We start from the raw sequence: 18,369 nt of genomic DNA, 5'->3' as shown, positions 1-18,369 counted from the left end.
GCTTAGGCTTTGGTGAAGGGCCGAATAATTACCATAAACGAAACGGGAAGTTGAAAGATGTCTGACCCACAATTCTTTGCTAGGGGCTGAGGCCTAGGTTATTAAAAAAAACCCTGGTTGTATCAATGGCAACTTCATCATTTGCTAAAGAAATTGTATAATTATGTCAACTCATCTTCCCTTCTCATAAAAGTGATGATAGTGGCCACATCCTGAGGATTAGCGCCCAGCCGTGTCTTGTACCAAGTCCTTCTAGATGGTATTGATCTCCAGGAAATGCCTGCCTCTCAGCTCTTACTATTTAATTAATGTTGTTGGGGTTTATGCCACCCAGAAGCTAATATACAGAGCCCTGTGTGTCGATTTTAATAACTGCCACAGTTGAGATACTGTAAAAGTAGAAGTCAATTATCTTTTTAGAAAAACCCATTCTACTAGGTTTAACCTAGGAAGTTATCAACATTATTTAGTGGTTTTAGAAAAGCTTCCTTTTACCTTTAGATTTCTAAGAAGAACAGTGTTTATATTTTGACACAAAACCTGGCAGAAGCTTTTAGTTTGTGATTAGAGCTGAGTGGATCCTTTTAAGAAAACCATTTTATAAACCCCCTCAGCGCAAAGCCAAAAAAGTAAAAACAACACTGTTTAAGAAAGAGACTCACATCCAGAACCACAGAACACCTGGGGGACAGCCCCACCAAGAGCTGTCCACCCCTGGGCAATCTTTGCTGCCACCAAACAAGGTTACCACAGGGACTCCTGGTGCTAGTTAACAGGAGAGGCAGAAACCCAACCAAGGACTCCTGCCAAAGGAAAGCTGGACAAAGGCTGAGTCTTGACAGCAAGGCTGGGTCTGAGGCCACCAGCTATGTTCACGGAAGGACGCCTGTCAGAGAACAGAACTCCTCCATGACCTGGTCCTCCACAGATGACACTCCCTTTGTTGTTTCTGGACGTTTAACTCGGGATGTGCAGATGGTATTCTTTTGCTCTTTGGAGAGGGGCAGACTTTAGACTACTAAGAGCCTGTAATTCAAGGGATAATGTACCTGAAGGTGACCCTAAAGACAAGCTCTGTCATTCACAAGAGAGAGGGGACATGCCAAACCTGCTTCTCCTGTCAGTCGAGTAAAGGGCAGCTCCAGCCTCCCAGCTGTTGGGGCCAAAATCTTTGGATTCACCTCTGACTGTTCTTTTTCTCATATCCCATCATCCAATTCTGCTGGCTTTTCAAAAAGATGCAGACTCAATGACTTCCCTCCATCTCTATTTCTACCTATTATATTAGGCCAATATACCACTGGCTCCTGATCAGACGACTGTAACAGCCTCCTCACTGGTCTCCCTGCTCCCGTCCTATCCTCCCACAGTCTCGTCTCCATATTTCACACACATCAGTCCTTTTAAAATCCCAATCAATTTTGCAAACACCTTTGAATAATGACTGCAGGCAAGAACCAGCAAAGGATGCTAAAACCACTGGGTAGCAGTTTGCTGGGGAACTGGATTATTTACAGACTCAAAGCTGAAGAAACAGGTGCCTGTACAAGTGGAGACATTTGATGGGCTCTATTTTAAGAGATGAGCGTTAACATCACCAACAAGGGGACAGACTGACAACACGTGCCTCCTGCTGCGAAGCACTGAGGACTCATCACCACTTATTTAGTGTTCCTACAGAAATGCAACGTCCAATCTGTTCCTGAGGAAACAATCAGATCATCCAAATGGAGGGACACCCTACATAGCAACTGGCCTATCTTCCTAAAAATATCAGTGCCATGAAAGACAAAGAAAAGACGAGAAACTGGTCCAGAGTAAGGAGCCTAAAGAGACAATAAATGTCAAGAGTGATCTCGAATTGGATCCTGAAGCAGAAAAATGTAAGTGCCACTAAGGCAATAATTGAGACGAATTGAGAAAGCGGAATATGAACTGTATATTGTATAATAACATTTTATCAATATTAAATTTCCTCTATTTGATAACTGTATTGTGGCTATATCAGAGAATATCTTTATTCTTAGGAGATATAAACCGAAGTATTTGGGCTGAAGATTCATGATGCCTGCAATTTCCTAACTAGTTCAGCAAAAAAAAAAAAAAAAAAAAAAAAAAAAAAGTATGGCCCTGGCAGAGAGACTCAGTTGGTTGGAATGTCATCACATACCCCGCAAGGTTGTGGGTTTGATTCCGGGTCAGAGCACATCCCTAGGTCAGGGGATCAATCCCTTCTCAGGGCAAGTATGGGAGGCAACTGATCAAAGTTTCTCTCTCACCTCTCTCCCTCTCTAAATAAGCATATCCTTGGTTAAGGGTTTTAAAGAAGTTTGTGTGTATGTATGTGTATATATATGTACGTATGTGTGTGTACATGTGTGTATGTATAAGTGTGTGTATATGCGTGTGTAGGAGAGAGAAGCATATGTGGCAAAATGATAACTGGTCAATTAGGTGAAGGTATACATTTGTTCCTTGTAGTGCCACTGTAACTTTTCTGCAGGTTTGAAATTTTCAAAATAAAAAGTCAAAAACCCTCTAGCGGTCTCCTATTTCATTTAGAGTAAAGCCGCAGGCCCTGCCGCCTCTAGGTCCTCAGCTCCCACCACTCGCACCTGCTCACTGCCCCAGCGCCCTGGCCTCTTTTCTTCATGCGTGTACATTTCTACCTCAGGGCTTCTGCGGTGCTGTTCCCTCTTCACGGAGTGCTCTTCCCCCACCCCCTCAGCATCTTCAAAAAAGAGCAACCTCCTGCCATATCCCTTATGCCCCTTACCTGTCCCACCTTTCCACAGCATTAGCACTCCCTGGCACATTATATGTTCATCTGCTTATCACCTGCCTCCCACCGTGCCACACGAGCTCCATGAGGACCGGGAGCTGGTTTTGTTCCTGTTCTGTCCCAGCCTCAAGAACAGCGCTTGCTCAGCAGAGAAGTGCTCAGTAAGTATTTGCTGGGTGAATTCACCGCTTTGGAAATGCTCATTTGAAAATGTAGGGCACTGGTGACACTCCTGCAGTTGCTGGGTGAAGAACTACTGAGTATTTGACACTCTTTCTGGAACCTGTTTCTAACCAACTCTGCTGAATACAGCTGCTCTACGGCAAAGTTTCCACTTCTTGAATTCCACTTGAAGCAGGCAACACTGCTAAGGGAACCTCCACGTTGCTCGTTTCCCCACCTCCAGAACACTGATGATGGAAACCGGCACACCTTGCAGGGACGTGAGCCGACTTCCCACCCACCCCTGCCTGAGAACTCCCTCACGGCCCAGCAAATGCAGCCTCCGGAAACGACTGAGCCTCCTGACATATTTAGCACGAGTCCCAAGGACACAGCAGGACCTGGGCCCCACCAGAGCTGCCTTCCCAGCATAGTGTCCTGTCGGGGTCCCTGCTTTCCCGGGTTAGTCAGGGTGATGCTGCTGGAGGAGACAACACAGGACAAAGTTTCCCCAGGGAAGCTCTCAGAGACAGTGAGCTTTTCCCACGTTACTTACGTCTGTGGAGGTGGGGCTGGGCAGGGACACAGGCTGAACAGGTGCAGGGAAAGTGAATGTGGTCTCTGTCTTTTCATTTTCAGGGGAGTCAGGATGACTGGATGGGGGGGATGTTGGGGTAAGGGCTCCAAACCCCAGCACTGCATTGTATTTTGGAGGACGACCTATATGCCAAGAGAAGGGAACAAAAGGGGAAAAGGGCGGGGGGGGGGAAGAGAGGGGGAAAATGATCTTACATACCTTTGGCCAGTGTTCCTCATTGGCTAGCATGGAAAAGGAAGTGAGGTAGCAGACAGAAGGTTAATACAACAGTCCCAAAGAGAGGAAGAGAAGCTAAGATTTAAATGTCATTAGAAACTGCCTGAGTCTCAAAAGAAGGGAGGAGAAGAGAGAGCTTGCAGAACGACAGAGACACTGGGACATGTAAAAGGGCCTTGCCTTGGGCAGGTAACAGTGAGGCTCCTGGGCTGTGACAATCTGATTTCTCAGGCGAGAACCAAAGCTTACAGGGAGCCAAGGCCAGAAATACGAATTTACTTTACTTTCCCGTATCTTCTGCATGTTGTTCTCTAATGTTTCTCTGCAACCATCATTCTTACTATATTAATGATTCTCAGCCCCCACAAATGGATTTATTTAGGATTTCTGCTTTTCCTTTTCTCGCCTGCCTATATTTTGGTCATTTCACTGCCTATAAGGGTGGAGAAAAGTGAAGCAAGGAAACAAAATTCAAGTTAACTACTCTTACCCCTTGCTGCTAGAGCTAGTGAGAGATATGTTCAAGGGGTATCTGGAACCCAAGAGCTAAAAATATGTCCTGAGTTTAAATATAAATTGAAGTAGGTCTGGACTCAAGTGTCCTCCCTAGTTGATCAAGAATTATCTCCCCACTTTCTACCACATTCTGGTGACCCACGTGTCTCAGGACTGGGCTGATCCATTCTCAGGAAGGCCATCATCAGCAACACTGCTAACTGAGAGGCCTGATATGAGCAAGAGCATTCTGCATCACACCTCATGCTACAGAGGATCATAAATGAGCCCGTGTGGGTGTGGCAAGTCCAGGCCAACCACTCCTGCCTGCCATGTCTAAGTCAGGGTCACACTCCCAAGCTGTGAGTGAACAAAGTGAATGCCTAGACCACCACAGGGGAAGAAAGAGCCAGGGAGGTGCACAACTGAGCACTGGTAATGGCACGCAGAATCGTGACTTTGCCAACAGTTACAATTTATATCAAAACCATGCAGGAATGCTGACTGTCAGACATACACAAACATTACTTCTGTGTGTTAGACTGGGGGAGTCTGCAGTACAAAGGCAGGTCATACTGGTGTGTCTTCCTGGGGAATTAGTGCTGCGGGGAGAAGTGGGAGATGAATGCTCTTTGTTTACCCACAGAAGGCATATCCTAGGCTTGTAGATGCAGGCTTTCATCCTCTGACCTTGGCAAGAGATGCCAAGGTCTTTCTGGCTCATTTAACCCCTTTTCTTTTAGCAGATACAGCCCACCAGCAGGCCAATTAACTGTGGCTTCTGGCTGGGGGCTCCGTTCTGAGAACTGTGTAAGAGGTCATGAAAAATTGCTAAAAACAAAAAATAATCCATGACACTGATAACTGTGGCCCAGGAACTGATATGAAGCAATGGCTTCGGGTTTCTCATCTAAATATTTTTGACCACTTGAAGGACGGGGCTGATGCAGCATGAGAACGGGTCACTCAGGGTAGCTACGCTATCTCTTTGCGGGCAGAGGTGGTAGTGGTGTGGCTGCAGCCTCCCTAAGGCAGACAAAGGGTCAGGATGACCTCCTAAGCTTCCAGCAGCTCGGAGATTGTGTGTGCAGACGCAAAAATTAGTATGCTGCTCCACTCACTCTGCAACCTTTCTAGCCTGGAACTATAATTCAGGGACACATTATCATGTAGAGAAAGGGACCTTGGGATGTATTACTGACATCAAAGAACAATTTCAGAACCTTGTTTATGAGCTCCAACTCTGAGCTATTAAGCCCTATTTAGACTCGCACAGTGAGACTGCTGCTGCTGTCATGTCTCGGCCCTAAGAGGAGGTGCAACGCCTGCCCTGGGGAGATCTAAAATACGGGGAGGAAGCTCTTTAAGAATTTCTGCTTTCGAAAGCCTGTTTGACAGTGACCTTTTCTTCTCACAGATTCTAAGTTTCCAGTGTGGCTACTTCTCTTTCCTGGAAAGCCTGCAGCACATGGAAACTTAAGTGATGCTCTGGTTTCTCCTGCAGAGGGATGACTCAGACACGACCAAGAGCACCTTGGCAACAGTGTGGCTCTGTGCTGCTCAGTGACGCTAAAATGCTTCCTTTTGCGCGGTGTTCTGTTCACTGTGCTATGTTCAGGGACAGCCTGGTGGGCTGGGGGCAGAAAGGCTGCCCGAAGCCATTCCCCTGAGGCAGCTTTGCTGGAATCCCAGGAAAGGCAGGTTTCGACTCAGTATACACAACTCTAATAGGAAATCTCACTCTCCTTTCTCCCCTTCTCAGAGAATAACAACAACAACACTATTTTCTAGGGGAAAGGGAAGAAACACAACACAGAAAGCAAAGGCAAGAGGCAAGGGAGAGATATAACAGGTACTCACCTCTCTTCCGGGTCCCAGGGTGCATTGTACTGTTCAGGTAGGTGACTGCACTCTTCTTACGCTGTGAGGATTGAAGAAGGAAATGGGATGGTTGAATAGCATGGTTACTAATAATACTGGCAAAAGCTAAAGACCAAGCACAGCACGCCTGTCAACATGCCAACTAGTTAGTGCCAGTCACCCCAAGGTATCAGTGCTAACGTGTTTTATTACATACTGGAGGCCCGGTGCACGAAATTCTTGCATGGGGGGTGTGTCCCTCAGCCCAGCCTGCACCCTCTCCAATATGGGACCCCTCGAGGGATGTCCGACTGCCCATTTAGGCCCGATCCCAGGATCGGGCCTAAACGGGCAGTTGGGCCTAAATGGGCAGTCGGACATCCCTCTCACAATCCAGGGCTGCTGGCTCCCAACTGCTTGCCTGCGTGCCTTCCTGATTGCCCCTAACCGCTTCTGCCTGCCAGCCTGATCACCCCCTAACCACTCCCCTGCCAGCCTAATTGATGCCTAACTGCCCTCCCCTGCAGGCCTGGTCACCCCTAACTGCCCTTCCCTGCAGGCCTGGTCACCCCTAACTGCCCTCCCCTGCAGGCCTGGTCTCCCCGCAACTGCTCTCCCCTGTAGGCCTGGGTCCCCCCAACTGCCTTCCCCTGCAGGCCTGGTGCCCCCGCAACTTCCCTCCTCTGCCGGCCTGGTCACCCTTAACTGCCATCTCCTGCAGGCTTGATCGCCCTCAACTGCCCTCCCTTGCAGGCCTGGTCCCTCCCAACTGCCCACCCTTGCTGGCCTGATCGCCCACAACTGCCCTCCCCTGCTGGCCATCTTGTGTCCACATGGGGGCAGCCATCTTGTGTGTTGGAGTGATGGTCAATTTGCATATTACTCTTTTATTAGATAGGATAGAGGCCTGGTGCACAGGTGGGAGCCGACTGGTTTGCCCTGAAGGGTGTCCTGGGTCAGGGTGGGGGTTCCCTTGGGGTGTGGGGTGGCCTGGGCGAGGGTCCTGTGGTGGTTTGCAGGCTGGCCACGCCCCCTGGCGACCCAAGTGGAGGCCCTGGGATCTGGGATTTATTTATCTTCTACAATTGAAACTTTGTAGCCTTGAGTGGAGGCCTGGGCTGGCCAGGGCAGCAGGGAAGCTTGGCTTCCTCCATTGCCGGGGAAACCCAAGCCTCCTGCTTGCTGCAGCTCTGTGGCCGCAGCCATCTTGGTTGGGTTAATTTGCATACTCATTCCTGATTGGCCGGTGGGCGTGGCTTGTGGGTGCAGCAGAGATAAGGTCAATTTGCATATTACTCTTTTATTAGATAGGATATTCCAGGGAGGTCTGCCTCTGCTCCAGATGACAGTTGTGTTGAAGCCAGGGTGAGTTAAATTTTTAAGGAAGGTTTATATCTGTTCAAATGCAAGCAAAAACTAAGGGGAAAGCAATGAATAATAAAAATTAAATAATGGGATCAGCCAGAGAAAAATCATCACTTTACAAAGCTGAGCAAGTAAAACCAGGTTTCCAAGGGGAGGTGCTGAATAAGTCATAAGTGAAGTGAACGGTGAGGGAAGGGCCAGCGCTGGCCAGGAGTACCTCTGGCTCAAAGACTGCTCCACTGTATACTGGGTTTGCTGTTGTTCTTCTTTTTCGCTCTTGCCTCTTACTTTGGATTTCTTGGGAAAGCAAAAGGTTTAAATTAGAAGAGAGGTATAGGGAACCTCAACAACTTCACTTCATTGTTTTTCCCAGACAAATTAGAGATGGGCCAGCCTCTTTGTTTCACTGCAGCCTCAGCAGAGGCAAGCACACGGCTGGGAGCACACACGCAGGACGTCTACTCTCACCCCTCGGAAAGCAAGACTATGCTGTCCCCTGGGAGGCTCTCTGACCGCGTGCTTAACGGTAGACAACGCTTGTGAACAAGCTGTCCTGGTTTATTTTTAGATCACCGTGACATAGGTGTGGATGAACTTTATCCACAGACTGAGACTGAGCAACCATAGTTCACCATTCTTCAATTAAGTAAGCAATACAGGTGTAGCTGTGCAACTGTTCTTAAGATTCTAGTAACCAAGAGTACTGAAAAGTACAAAGTCAGAGGGGCATTTGCTACTTCATGCTGTTTGGGGAGAAAGTTCCCCAAGTGAGCGGAAGTCACCTTAATCGAGGCAACTGGGTGGTCTGCCCAGGACAGTAGTGTGGATACAAAGCGAAAGGAAGGGGAGGGCTGAACAGTAGCCAATTTCACTCTAAAGGAAACAAAGTCCACACTGACTACATGACACTATTTGTTTTCAGTTTTCTTTTGAGAGCCAAATTTTTTAAACTTAAACTTCTTCTTCTTTTTTTTTATTTATTTTTTTTATTAAGGTATTATATGTGTACATATCTTACCATTGCCCCCCCCCACTCCCATACATGCCCTCACCCCCCAATGTTTTGCATCTGTTGGTTACTCTTATATGCATGCACACAAGTCCTTCAGTTGATCTCTTATTTCCCCCACCTCTCCCTAACCTTCCCGCTGTAATTTGACAGTCTGTTTGATGCTTTACCGCCTCTGTATCTATCTTTTTGTTCATCAGTTTGTTTTCAGTTTTCTATTCTCCCAATAAAATGCCATTGTCAAGAACTAAGCTCTGGGCCAGAAGCAAGGCAACATTATGAATATCTTCTCTTACCTTCTAGATGGTCATGTGTTACCAATCCTAGAGACACCATGAAGGCAAGTTTCTGTGCCAGAGAAACAGAAGATGGATATGCTTCAGTTTGGGTTCTCACAGAGCCAACCACATGTTCCCAACGAGAATTCTAGAGAAAGGCAGCCCACTGGGCTGGTGGCCTGAAGGAGGCAGGTTCAGGTGAAAAAGAGCGGGGCATCCTCCACTCTTCACAGCTATGAAGTCACTCCACCACTTCCTTGGCTTACAGGGACCAAAAGAGAAGGACAAGGGCCTACAGCTTCTGCTTCCTCAATGGCAGAAATCAGCATTTTGAGTGGCCCAATATATTTTCTTTCATTAAAAAAATAAATCATTTTAGAGCTCTGGCCAGTGAGGCTCAGTTGGTTACATGTCATCCGGTGCACTGAGAGGTTGCTGGTTCAATTCCCAGTCAAGGCACATGCCCGGGTTGTGTGCTTGATCCCTGGTAGGGGGCATGCAGGAGGCAGCCAATCAGTCAGTGTTTTATTTTCACAGCGCTGTTTCTCTCTATCCCTCTCCCTTCCTCTCTCTCTAAAAAAAAAAAAAAAATCAGCCGAAACTGGTTTGGCTCAGTGGATAGAGCGTCGGCCTGCGGACTGAAGGGTCCCGGGTTCGATTCCGGTCAAGGGCATGTACCGTGGTTGCAGGCACATCCCCAGTAGGAGGTGTGCAGGAGGCAGCTGATTGATGTTTCTCTCTCATCGATGTTTCTAGCTTTCTATCCCTCTCCCTTCCTCTCTGTAAAATATCAATAAAATATATATAAAAAAAAAATCAATGAAAGTATTTTTTAAAATCCTCTTAAAAGAGGATTTCATATTCGAAAAACAGACAGAACCTCCCATACAACAAGCTAAAAATTCTAAGTAGTTTACTTGTCATGACTAGGCCTTTACTTGTCATGTCAAGTCAGGGTTTCTTACATTTTTGCTACCACTGACTGGACAACGCTAACTCAAAGCTCAGTGAGTTTTAGGAACGACAGCAGGTGTTCTGCTTAATACTATGATTTTTCATTCAAACATGGGCCTAAAAATATAGAGTGATTTTTCTCTGACTAGATTGATTAGGATACTGCACCTCATAGCTGACACATCAGATGCTTAAAGCTGGAGAAAGCAACAAATTGATGACTACTTTGCTCTTTGGTTGCATGTGGTCTGGAAAGTATATCTCCATTTTCTGCTGTACCACTGCATGTGGGCGGTATACATGCCAAAGAATGCATCGTCAATTTTTTTTTTGCCGATGAATAAAGAATATCATCAATTGCTAGGAGACATACTCCTATAGAATTATTTATACCACAGTTCGGTCTTAAAAAATCCTGACATTTCATCCTCAACATTAAATATCATGATATTTTGGCCAGATGTGACAGGTTCAGGCTACCCAAGATAGCGTTTTATGAAAATACAGTCATTGAGGCAGGCACTGGAGAACAGAAATGCCCTTTACTATTATCTCAGAATCTTGAAGAAATGTTTTTATTTCTTATTCCAAAGTTAGGTGGGCACCTCTCCCTCCAACAGCCAGAGTTCTTTGGCAGGGAAAAGCAGTCTTGGAGTTGCTGCCCATTTTCCACATTGTATATTGAAATGGCATACATTTTATGGCTGCCAAAAATAACTACATCCTAATTCCCAGTATTCCTTCAAAAGGTAATCAAATTAGAAGGCTGTCTAGCAATGCTCTCTGTTAAAGCAGTGTGAGGACTGACATTCAGATGCACTTTCTCTTAATCCGGTGACTGCGCCCTTCTTGGCCACTCACGTCCAACTCATCTCTGCCAGCCTAGACTGAGAGTTCATGAAAGAATTATTAAATTAAAAAAATCCTCTCCCGTGGAACAGATTTTCAGTGATAAACAAAACAAAAAGTTGCCAAGGAGTTTTGTCTCATCTATGTATCACACATGTGCCAAGAACCAATGTACCCTCTTTATGGCAGTGATTCTGCCCAACCAGAAGGGAAAATACTGCTGTTACCTATGATGGCTGGTACCTGCTTGCCTACACCATTCCACCGACAAAAGATACCCTTTAATTTCTCTTGATAAGGAAATTCTGCTAACAGCTTACTCTTTTTTTCTTCTCTCCAAGTACTATACTTTTTTAATTTTATGGATGATTTTACAAGTTTCCCAGCAATTTGGTTCAAGTTTTGGTCCCTCAAGATACAGTAAAAATTAATCTATTTCATATCAAAAAGAATTATCATTTATCAAAACCTTCCTGGCTTGCCCTAGCTGGTTTGGCTCAGTGGAGTGTCAGCCTTTGGACTGAAGGGCCCTGGGTTCGATTCCGGTCAAGGGCACATGCCTGGATTGTGGGCTCGATCCCCAGCAGGGGGTGTGTAGGAGGCAGCCGATCAATGATTCTCTCTCATCATTGATATTTCTCTCTCTCTTTCCCTCTCCCATCCTCTCTGAAATCAATAAAAATATATTAAAAAAAAAAGAAAAACCTTCCTGGATTAATAAATCATAGTTTTGTTTTTCTTAATGACATGATGCTTTGATGGCTTCATGCCACTATTTGGCAGGGTTTCATCACAGTGAATGCACTGAGGACAGAAGGAAGTCACCCGTCTAATACAATCCAACTATCAAATATTCATCATCAGATCACCTGTCCAAGTTTTATTTTATAGCTGCTTATGCTAAGTCACCAAATTTAAAAATTCTCTTGTCTATGGACATATAAATTCACATTCTATGTTTGTACCAGAGTCTTGTTTGCTATTTAAGTTTAGAATTCTATCCTAAGTTGTGGTACAGATGTTACTCTTTTCATCCCTCCTTCTATGCTTCAATGAACTACTTTTGAGCTACTGGTTCATCGGGGATTTGGGAATCTGGTGCAATACACCAGTAACAACAAAAAGCAGATGTGACAACAGTAATCGATACCGTAAAAGACCTCAGCTGAGTGACCTGAGCAGCCTGTAAATGTTGGCTGAGACAAATAAACACAGTGATCATTGGAGGTGCAATGGGATAGCTGGGAAAATGATCCCCAATCTTACATTTCAAATTTGTGACGTGTACAAAATGCCCGTATGCCAGCTCATGGACACTCACGGCCATACTCTTCATCTGCCTTAGGCCAACCTAACTTGGAAGTAACATTGCTGAACAGTGAGAAAGCGAAAGAAAAGACAGACAAAGTGTTTAGGAGCAAGTGTCCCTCCTGGAGTGTGAGAATGAGCCAGTCTCCGAGAGCTGGACCCACCTGAGGGTTCTCCTCCCGTTTTGGTTTGGGGGCAGCCGGTGGAGTGATGGTGCGGCTCTCTGTCTGTTTCTCATCTGCTTCTGGGTGAGATTTAATTGTCTAGGAGAAGAAAATTAAATGAAAATTCAGAATTCACTTTTTATTACAAGAATGAAAACAAACACAGTTTGACTGTAGTCAACAGGAAAGGAAAGAAAAACATTCTCAAACTGGAAACAGTAATAAAGGAGGGAATGTAGACTTCATTTTGGAAGAAAGGAAATGTAAAATGTAAGGCCTCAGTGGAAATGGTTAAATTGCATAACTAGAGTAAATATGAATCTATAAATACAACAGTTTAAATTACACAAAAAGAAAAATCCAAGGCTTATTCCTGTTTATAAAAATAAAATATAGGCAGCTCTCTCTGATTTTAATGTATTTTAGAACGTAGGGGCAGTTTTCCAAAAGCAAGCCCTCTTGTTACATATGGGTCAAGCTCCAGTCCACAGCATGCTTAAGATCCGAATGATGTAAAAAAAACTCTTACATGTACACACTTCTATTTCAGAACATTTCTAATTACAATCCAAGAGAGGCTGCAGAAGTGCCCTCACCTGGGATGTTTAAAACCTGTCTGCATCACCCATTAGGGAGATGCAATTGCCAAGGAAAGGTCATCTCGCAAGAGGCTGACATCCTGATTACCTGCAACCTTGTCTTCCAAATGCATCCATTCACACAAAGAAACACCAGCAGCATTATCATCTTCAGACACAAATGGCAGCTAGCAAATTGGTAGACTGGGCTTGCGTTACTATTCTTACCATGACCCAATGGCTAATTCACTTTATGAAGCCCTCTATAAACCCTGAAATAATGCTAGAACAGTGGGTGAAAAACTAAACACACACCTAATTTATTTTTTCAAAATTAAAAAAAAACAGATGCCAATGGTCTTTTTATATGGCAACAATAAGTAATTAAATAAGTGAGAATGAAACTGATTATCGATGAGCAGAGCCAAATGAAAGACTTCAGTCCTACAGGCAGGATATCAAAAGTTCTCAAGAACCATTATGCTGTAAAACATTTTACACAATCACAAAGGTCTTTTGTGTTCTTTCCTGGCTACTTTCATATCTTCCTTGATTCTCATATTACTTTGAGAAAGTGTAAGCATCTGTTTCTGGGTACAAATACTGCCTTGTCTTTTTTTTTTTTATACCAGTATCTTGTCATATTTCCTCCTCTGTTCTACACACTTGAGAGCAGGGATTGTTCAACACACTTTTGCACCCTTGGTGCCTAGTACAGTGCCTCATGTAGAGCAGGTGCACTGTAAAGAGACGCTGATCTCCTGTGGGGAGCATGACCTCCCGGAGAATCACTGTGTCTCCTCTTTCTCACACCACTCATATTTGAACCAAAAAGGACACACTGACTCCATAAAAGAAACCACCAAACACACTTACAAGGGAAAGCAGTTTATAATGACATTTTAAAGGTCTTGGGTGACCATAGCTCTCTTAATGTGGAAGGACAGAAGTCTGAGGGAGGAGGGAGACAAGAAGGTCAACTGGAAGGGTTGCTGCTCCTTCTGTGAAGTTCCTGAGGTCACTCACTCCCATCTCTAAGGCTGCAAAAGCATGGAGTGGTAACGCCTCCAGGGAAGGGCAAACCAATTCCTCTCCACCAAGGAATTATCCAGGGTCCAAGCTCTCTCTCTCACACTGAAGAGCACACGTATCTCAGGACTGGATAAAACACACAAAGAGCACCCTCGCTGAGCTTGGTAACCAGTAAGACTGTTACGCCAGGTAGCCTACTAAACTGCAACAGCGAGGAACTGGAGCCCTCTATTAGGTCAACAGGAAGATAAACCACAGAATTTACCACTAGGAAGGAATGTTTAAGAAAAGAATTCAGGGTACCTTTCTATGATATTATAACTAAAATTAAAAGCTCTATCAATGTGTAAGGCCAGAACACTAAAAGACATTCGAGCTCTAATAAGAAAAAGAGCAAGTTACAAAATAATATATAATGATTTTTTTTTCTTTTAAAATATTAGTATATGCATAAAAAAATATGTGGAGGAATGTAACCTGTACTGTTAATAGCAACTTTGGGGAGGGGTAAATTATGGGCAAATTTTACTCTTCATAAATTATGGGTGATGCACTTTCTACAACATATATTTCAGTAATGTCTGGATTTTTCTTTTACAATGAATATGTATTTCTTTGTAATCCAAAAAAAGAAATGTAAAAATAAAATTGAAAAAATTCTTGTCTCCTAAAAATTTCTTTATGAAGAGGTGAAAGAGAAATCATATTTAGCAATCTAAACTAGGGTTTTGAAACCACATCCTTTATAATTCTAAGGGTCCTCAGAGGTACTCTGAGAGCCATCCCTGTACACAAGGCCAGATGACTGTCAACTATGCCTCTACCCAGACTCCTAAGCTTGAGCATTCTACATTCAAGATTTTAATACCGAAGTTCCGCTGATAGTAAGTTTGAAAACTTCTGACCTAAAATATGTGCAAGTAATTTATTTCTGAATGTTCCTCAAAACATTTCATGGGGTTTGAGTAGACTACCAAGGAACAGAGGTATGTTCTCCATTTTGGTACCCAGCCTCTTAGGTCTGCTGCCGTGATGAGCTGCCCGGGTAGGAAGCCGGGTGCTCCATGCGTAAGGTTCCTGTTCAAGAAGGCAAGGCAGCAGGAAGCCTTCCCATCCCCGCCATCTGGCCGGCCTCTCTGAACCAGTCAACCACCCAGAAGCACACAATTCAGGATCACCAGAGACTATGTTCACGTGAATGAGAACTCAAGCCTGAGCAATTAGAAATAGGTCAATGACTTTTTAAAGCAACTTCTGAAAGAGGATGCTTTTCTTTGCAAAATTCTTCTTTATCATCACTGGTTTTTCTTTAAATAGAATACATGGTGACTGCCTATAAATCTGTTTCCTTGTTTTTAGAAGTCTTTCTGTCATAGAACCCTTAAGTATTTTTGAAGGTTACCTGTATTTCTCTAGCCTCATGTTTTTAAGAGAACATCTGTTTTTAGAAATATAAATGAAAGGCTTCAATATTTGAACTAAAATCCTCTAGAGTTAAAAGAATACCTTTTAGAAATTTTAATTTTTTTCATTTGACTCTTCATTATCTGTAATAACCAGGGGGAAACTTTGAGGTTTATTATTCCTGATGTTCACAGTCCCATCTTCATCTGGATTCTTATTGGGCCAAAAATAATACGGATTTTCTGTTTACCAACTCATCTGTGCCTCCTGACTAAAGAACCCATCTGTGAATTTCTGCTTCACAGCCAGCAGGGGGAGCTCATTCACACAGGACTATGAATCCATCTATACCGGGATAATGGAAAAAGCAACCCAACTTTCTTCAGTAAGAATGGCCCTTTTGCATTTTAAATAAATTATCACATGATAAGCAACAGGTCACTGACAATGGTGCTGAGGTAAAAAGCCCTTGAGAAGATGTATTTAGAGATAGCCTAACCTCAATGGCAAGGCTAATGCCCAAAGCAGGTGCATACTCTTGCCTGTACCTGTTTTTCAAGGCTTGGCTTGCTAAGCTGTACAGTCTGAGGTCCAGCCAGTCTGGTCCCTGGAGTAGCTATCACAATGCTGGTGAGCTGGGCCATGGGGAACGTTTTGGCTATGGTTGCAGTCTGCCCATTGACGACACGGACGGGGTGGATGGAATTCTGGGAGGTAGGGAGGGTTGTGGGGGTAAACTTGGTCAGCATAACAGGCCTCTGGATAAGTTGAGGAGCTGCAAGCATAGGAGGAGGTGCTGGGGCAATAGGAATGTTATTCTGGGCCACAGGCTTGGGTCGAACCTATGGGGAAAGAGAGAAAAATTACCATATTACTTACAGAAGCTTCCTATAAGTCTCATTATCAGATTGTCCACACTATGTATGTGAAATGTTATTTAGTACAAATATTAATACTCACTTTGGTTTTATTATTTCTATAGAACTCAGGATATATAATCTTATAAAATACTCATCAGCTCTTTAGAGGGTCCAAATGCTACCCTAGAACACAGTTCTTCTGATTCTAAACCTAGCTCCTTCTTTTATATAAGCTGTTTCTTCAGGCTAGGTCAAATGCCCAGTCCAGAGACTGGTCTCACCCAGAACCTGTGCCCAGAGTATGGTAATAATGCTGCCAATGGCCTTAAGTCACATTCTAAATTTCTTCCTCTCCACACTTCAGTTCATCTCCACCTCTGGCCCTTTAACCCCCGTCGTGGCCACCCCTTCTCTCAGTCTCCTTTGTGGGCTTCCTCTTCCTCTGTCTAATACTAAATGTATTTTGGGCTTTTGCCCTGGAACCTTTCTTCCCAGTGTCCTCACTCCTCCCGGGAGTTCCCATCCGCCCTGGGGCTTCCGTTACCATCACTGTCCTGAAGACTTCCGCTCTTGTATCTTAGGACCAGACACTTCCTAAATTTCAGAATCATATTCATCTCCGGCTAGACATCTCTACTTGGAAATCTCACAGGAAGTTCAAAACTAACGTATCTAAAACTCATTAATTTATTCCTTCAACCTTCTCTTCCTCTTGTAATCATCACCTCAGTAAATTTTCATTTCTTTCCTACATAAACTTCAGAACAATTCTTGATGTTTCCTCTTCCACCTCAGCTTCCTAAATCCTTCTCAAATATGTCCTGCTTTTCCTTCTCGCTGCCACTACCTTACCCTGTGTTTGGCTTACTTACACAGCGGCAGAAATATAATTAAAAACATGGGTCAGCCTTGCCTGGGTTCAAATCCTGGTTCTACCACTTGCTAGCTGTAGAACCTTAGGCAACATACCGAATCTCTCTGAGCCAGTATTTTTCAAACTTTCTAAACTGTGATCTTATGGGCAAAATCGTTTCCTCTTATGCATTAGTTCGACCTTCAGTTAACTCTCCAGTTCTGTTTTCCTGAAACCCAATAACGGTAAGAATATCAGCTATGTTACCAGGCAACATTGCTTATGGTGAAAAGAACCCCTATTGCTAAATCGAATCTTAATGGCGAGATCTATAAATACTTGGGACACCATACTTTGGGTTTCCCAAAGTGGGTCATGCTTATAACTGGGCATGTCCATTGCAGGGACCTTGAAAACCATGCCTGTGGAATTGTTGTAAGATACACTGGCTTCGGTGAGGCATAAGGTTTCTATGGCAGAGTGGCTCCACCACTGCCCTGATCTCCCCGCCCCTGAGCCATCCCTGGGCAGCTGCGGAGACTGCATATGGCTACTGTAGGGACGCGCATTCAAGAAAAATGGCTGATGCTGAGAAAAAGCTGGTTTCTGTCTTGCAGCGTTCTAAGTAGACAGTTGCCAAGTGTGGCCCCTGGCGAGTCTGAATGTTCAGCTTAATTTAAGGTGATCCTGTGGTGGGTGTTGTAGTCATATAGTAGGAAATACATTTCACACTGTAACCAGTATACACACATAGACACATATCTCTGTCTCTAAAAATAAAAACTTCATGCAACAATCCTTATGTGCTATGTACTCTAGTTTTTCTATTATGTTTTGTTCATTTTATTTAAAAACTCTGCATTTAATCCACTAAATTGACTTCACAGCCAACTAATGAGTCATAACCCACCATTTAAAAAACATGGACTAAGCCTTAGAGTCCTCACCTAAAAAAGAGCAACACCCACTTTCACACGGTTGCCGTGAGGATTAAAATAGATAATCCACGTACAGTGCTACAGTCAGTGGCATGTAGCAATATTCTCTATTGTTGACAGTATTCTAACTGTTCTTCCTCCCACAGGCCTGACCACCTCTAATCTATTCTCCACACAGTGGCAAGGAGAAATTTTCTAAAACAAAAATCTGATCATGCCAAGTACCTGTCTGAAAATGCTTTCATGGCTCCCCGCTGTTCCTGGGATAAGGCCCAAATTTTGACACAGCCTGTATTGCTCCCCAGGCTCTGGCCCAATGGGCTTCTCCAGCCCCACTGCTTACTCTAGCCCGAGGCCCACTGTCTCAGCCACACCGAATCACGTCTGGTTCCTAAGGTTCCATTCATTTCTCCAACCCAGACTTGTGTCTATGTTCTGTTCTCAGCCTGGAGCATTTTTATTCTTCCCCCAAAACTTTGTCAGGCTGACTTTACTAGGACTTTAGGTTTCAGATAGAATGTCAACTCTTCAAGGAAATGCTCTGTAATATTCTTAAGAAGGAGTTGGATATCCTTCCCTAATAGACAGTGTAATTGCCTGTAATGTGTCTGAAGCTCTGAGGGCAGGGAGCTGTCTTGAAAATTGGCATATCCATAGTGTTCAG

The 18,369-nt window shown here is 44.2% G+C and overlaps 1 protein-coding gene across 14 annotated transcripts in view; it reads right to left on the bottom strand.

Moving 5' to 3' along the window:
- Positions 1-18,369, bottom strand: part of PHF21A (PHD finger protein 21A) — a 167,922-nt gene that overhangs the window by 9,032 nt on the left and 140,521 nt on the right. For 7 of the 14 annotated variants that reach the window (XM_080688073.1, XM_080688078.1, XM_080688067.1 and 4 more), the window contains 6 exons: positions 15,603-15,896; positions 12,041-12,139; positions 8,784-8,835; positions 7,696-7,775; positions 6,114-6,174; positions 3,501-3,763 (listed from right to left, as the gene is read on the bottom strand). In XM_080688073.1, the coding sequence (XP_080544199.1) occupies positions 3,501-3,763; positions 6,114-6,174; positions 7,696-7,775; positions 8,784-8,835; positions 12,041-12,139; positions 15,603-15,896 (849 nt within the window). The remainder of the gene's footprint in view (positions 1-3,500; positions 3,764-6,113; positions 6,175-7,695; positions 7,776-8,783; positions 8,836-12,040; positions 12,140-15,602; positions 15,897-18,369) is intronic. The other 7 variants (XM_080688079.1, XM_080688069.1, XM_080688080.1 and 4 more) reach the window with 2 other exon arrangements.

The sequence above is a fragment of the Plecotus auritus genome (genome assembly GCF_963455305.1).
Source record: "Plecotus auritus genome assembly, chromosome: 9".
NCBI classification, from domain to species: Eukaryota; Metazoa; Chordata; class Mammalia; order Chiroptera; family Vespertilionidae; genus Plecotus; species Plecotus auritus.
The sequence above is the reverse complement of the archived record's forward strand: the minus strand, read 5'-3'. Positions and strand labels throughout refer to the sequence as shown.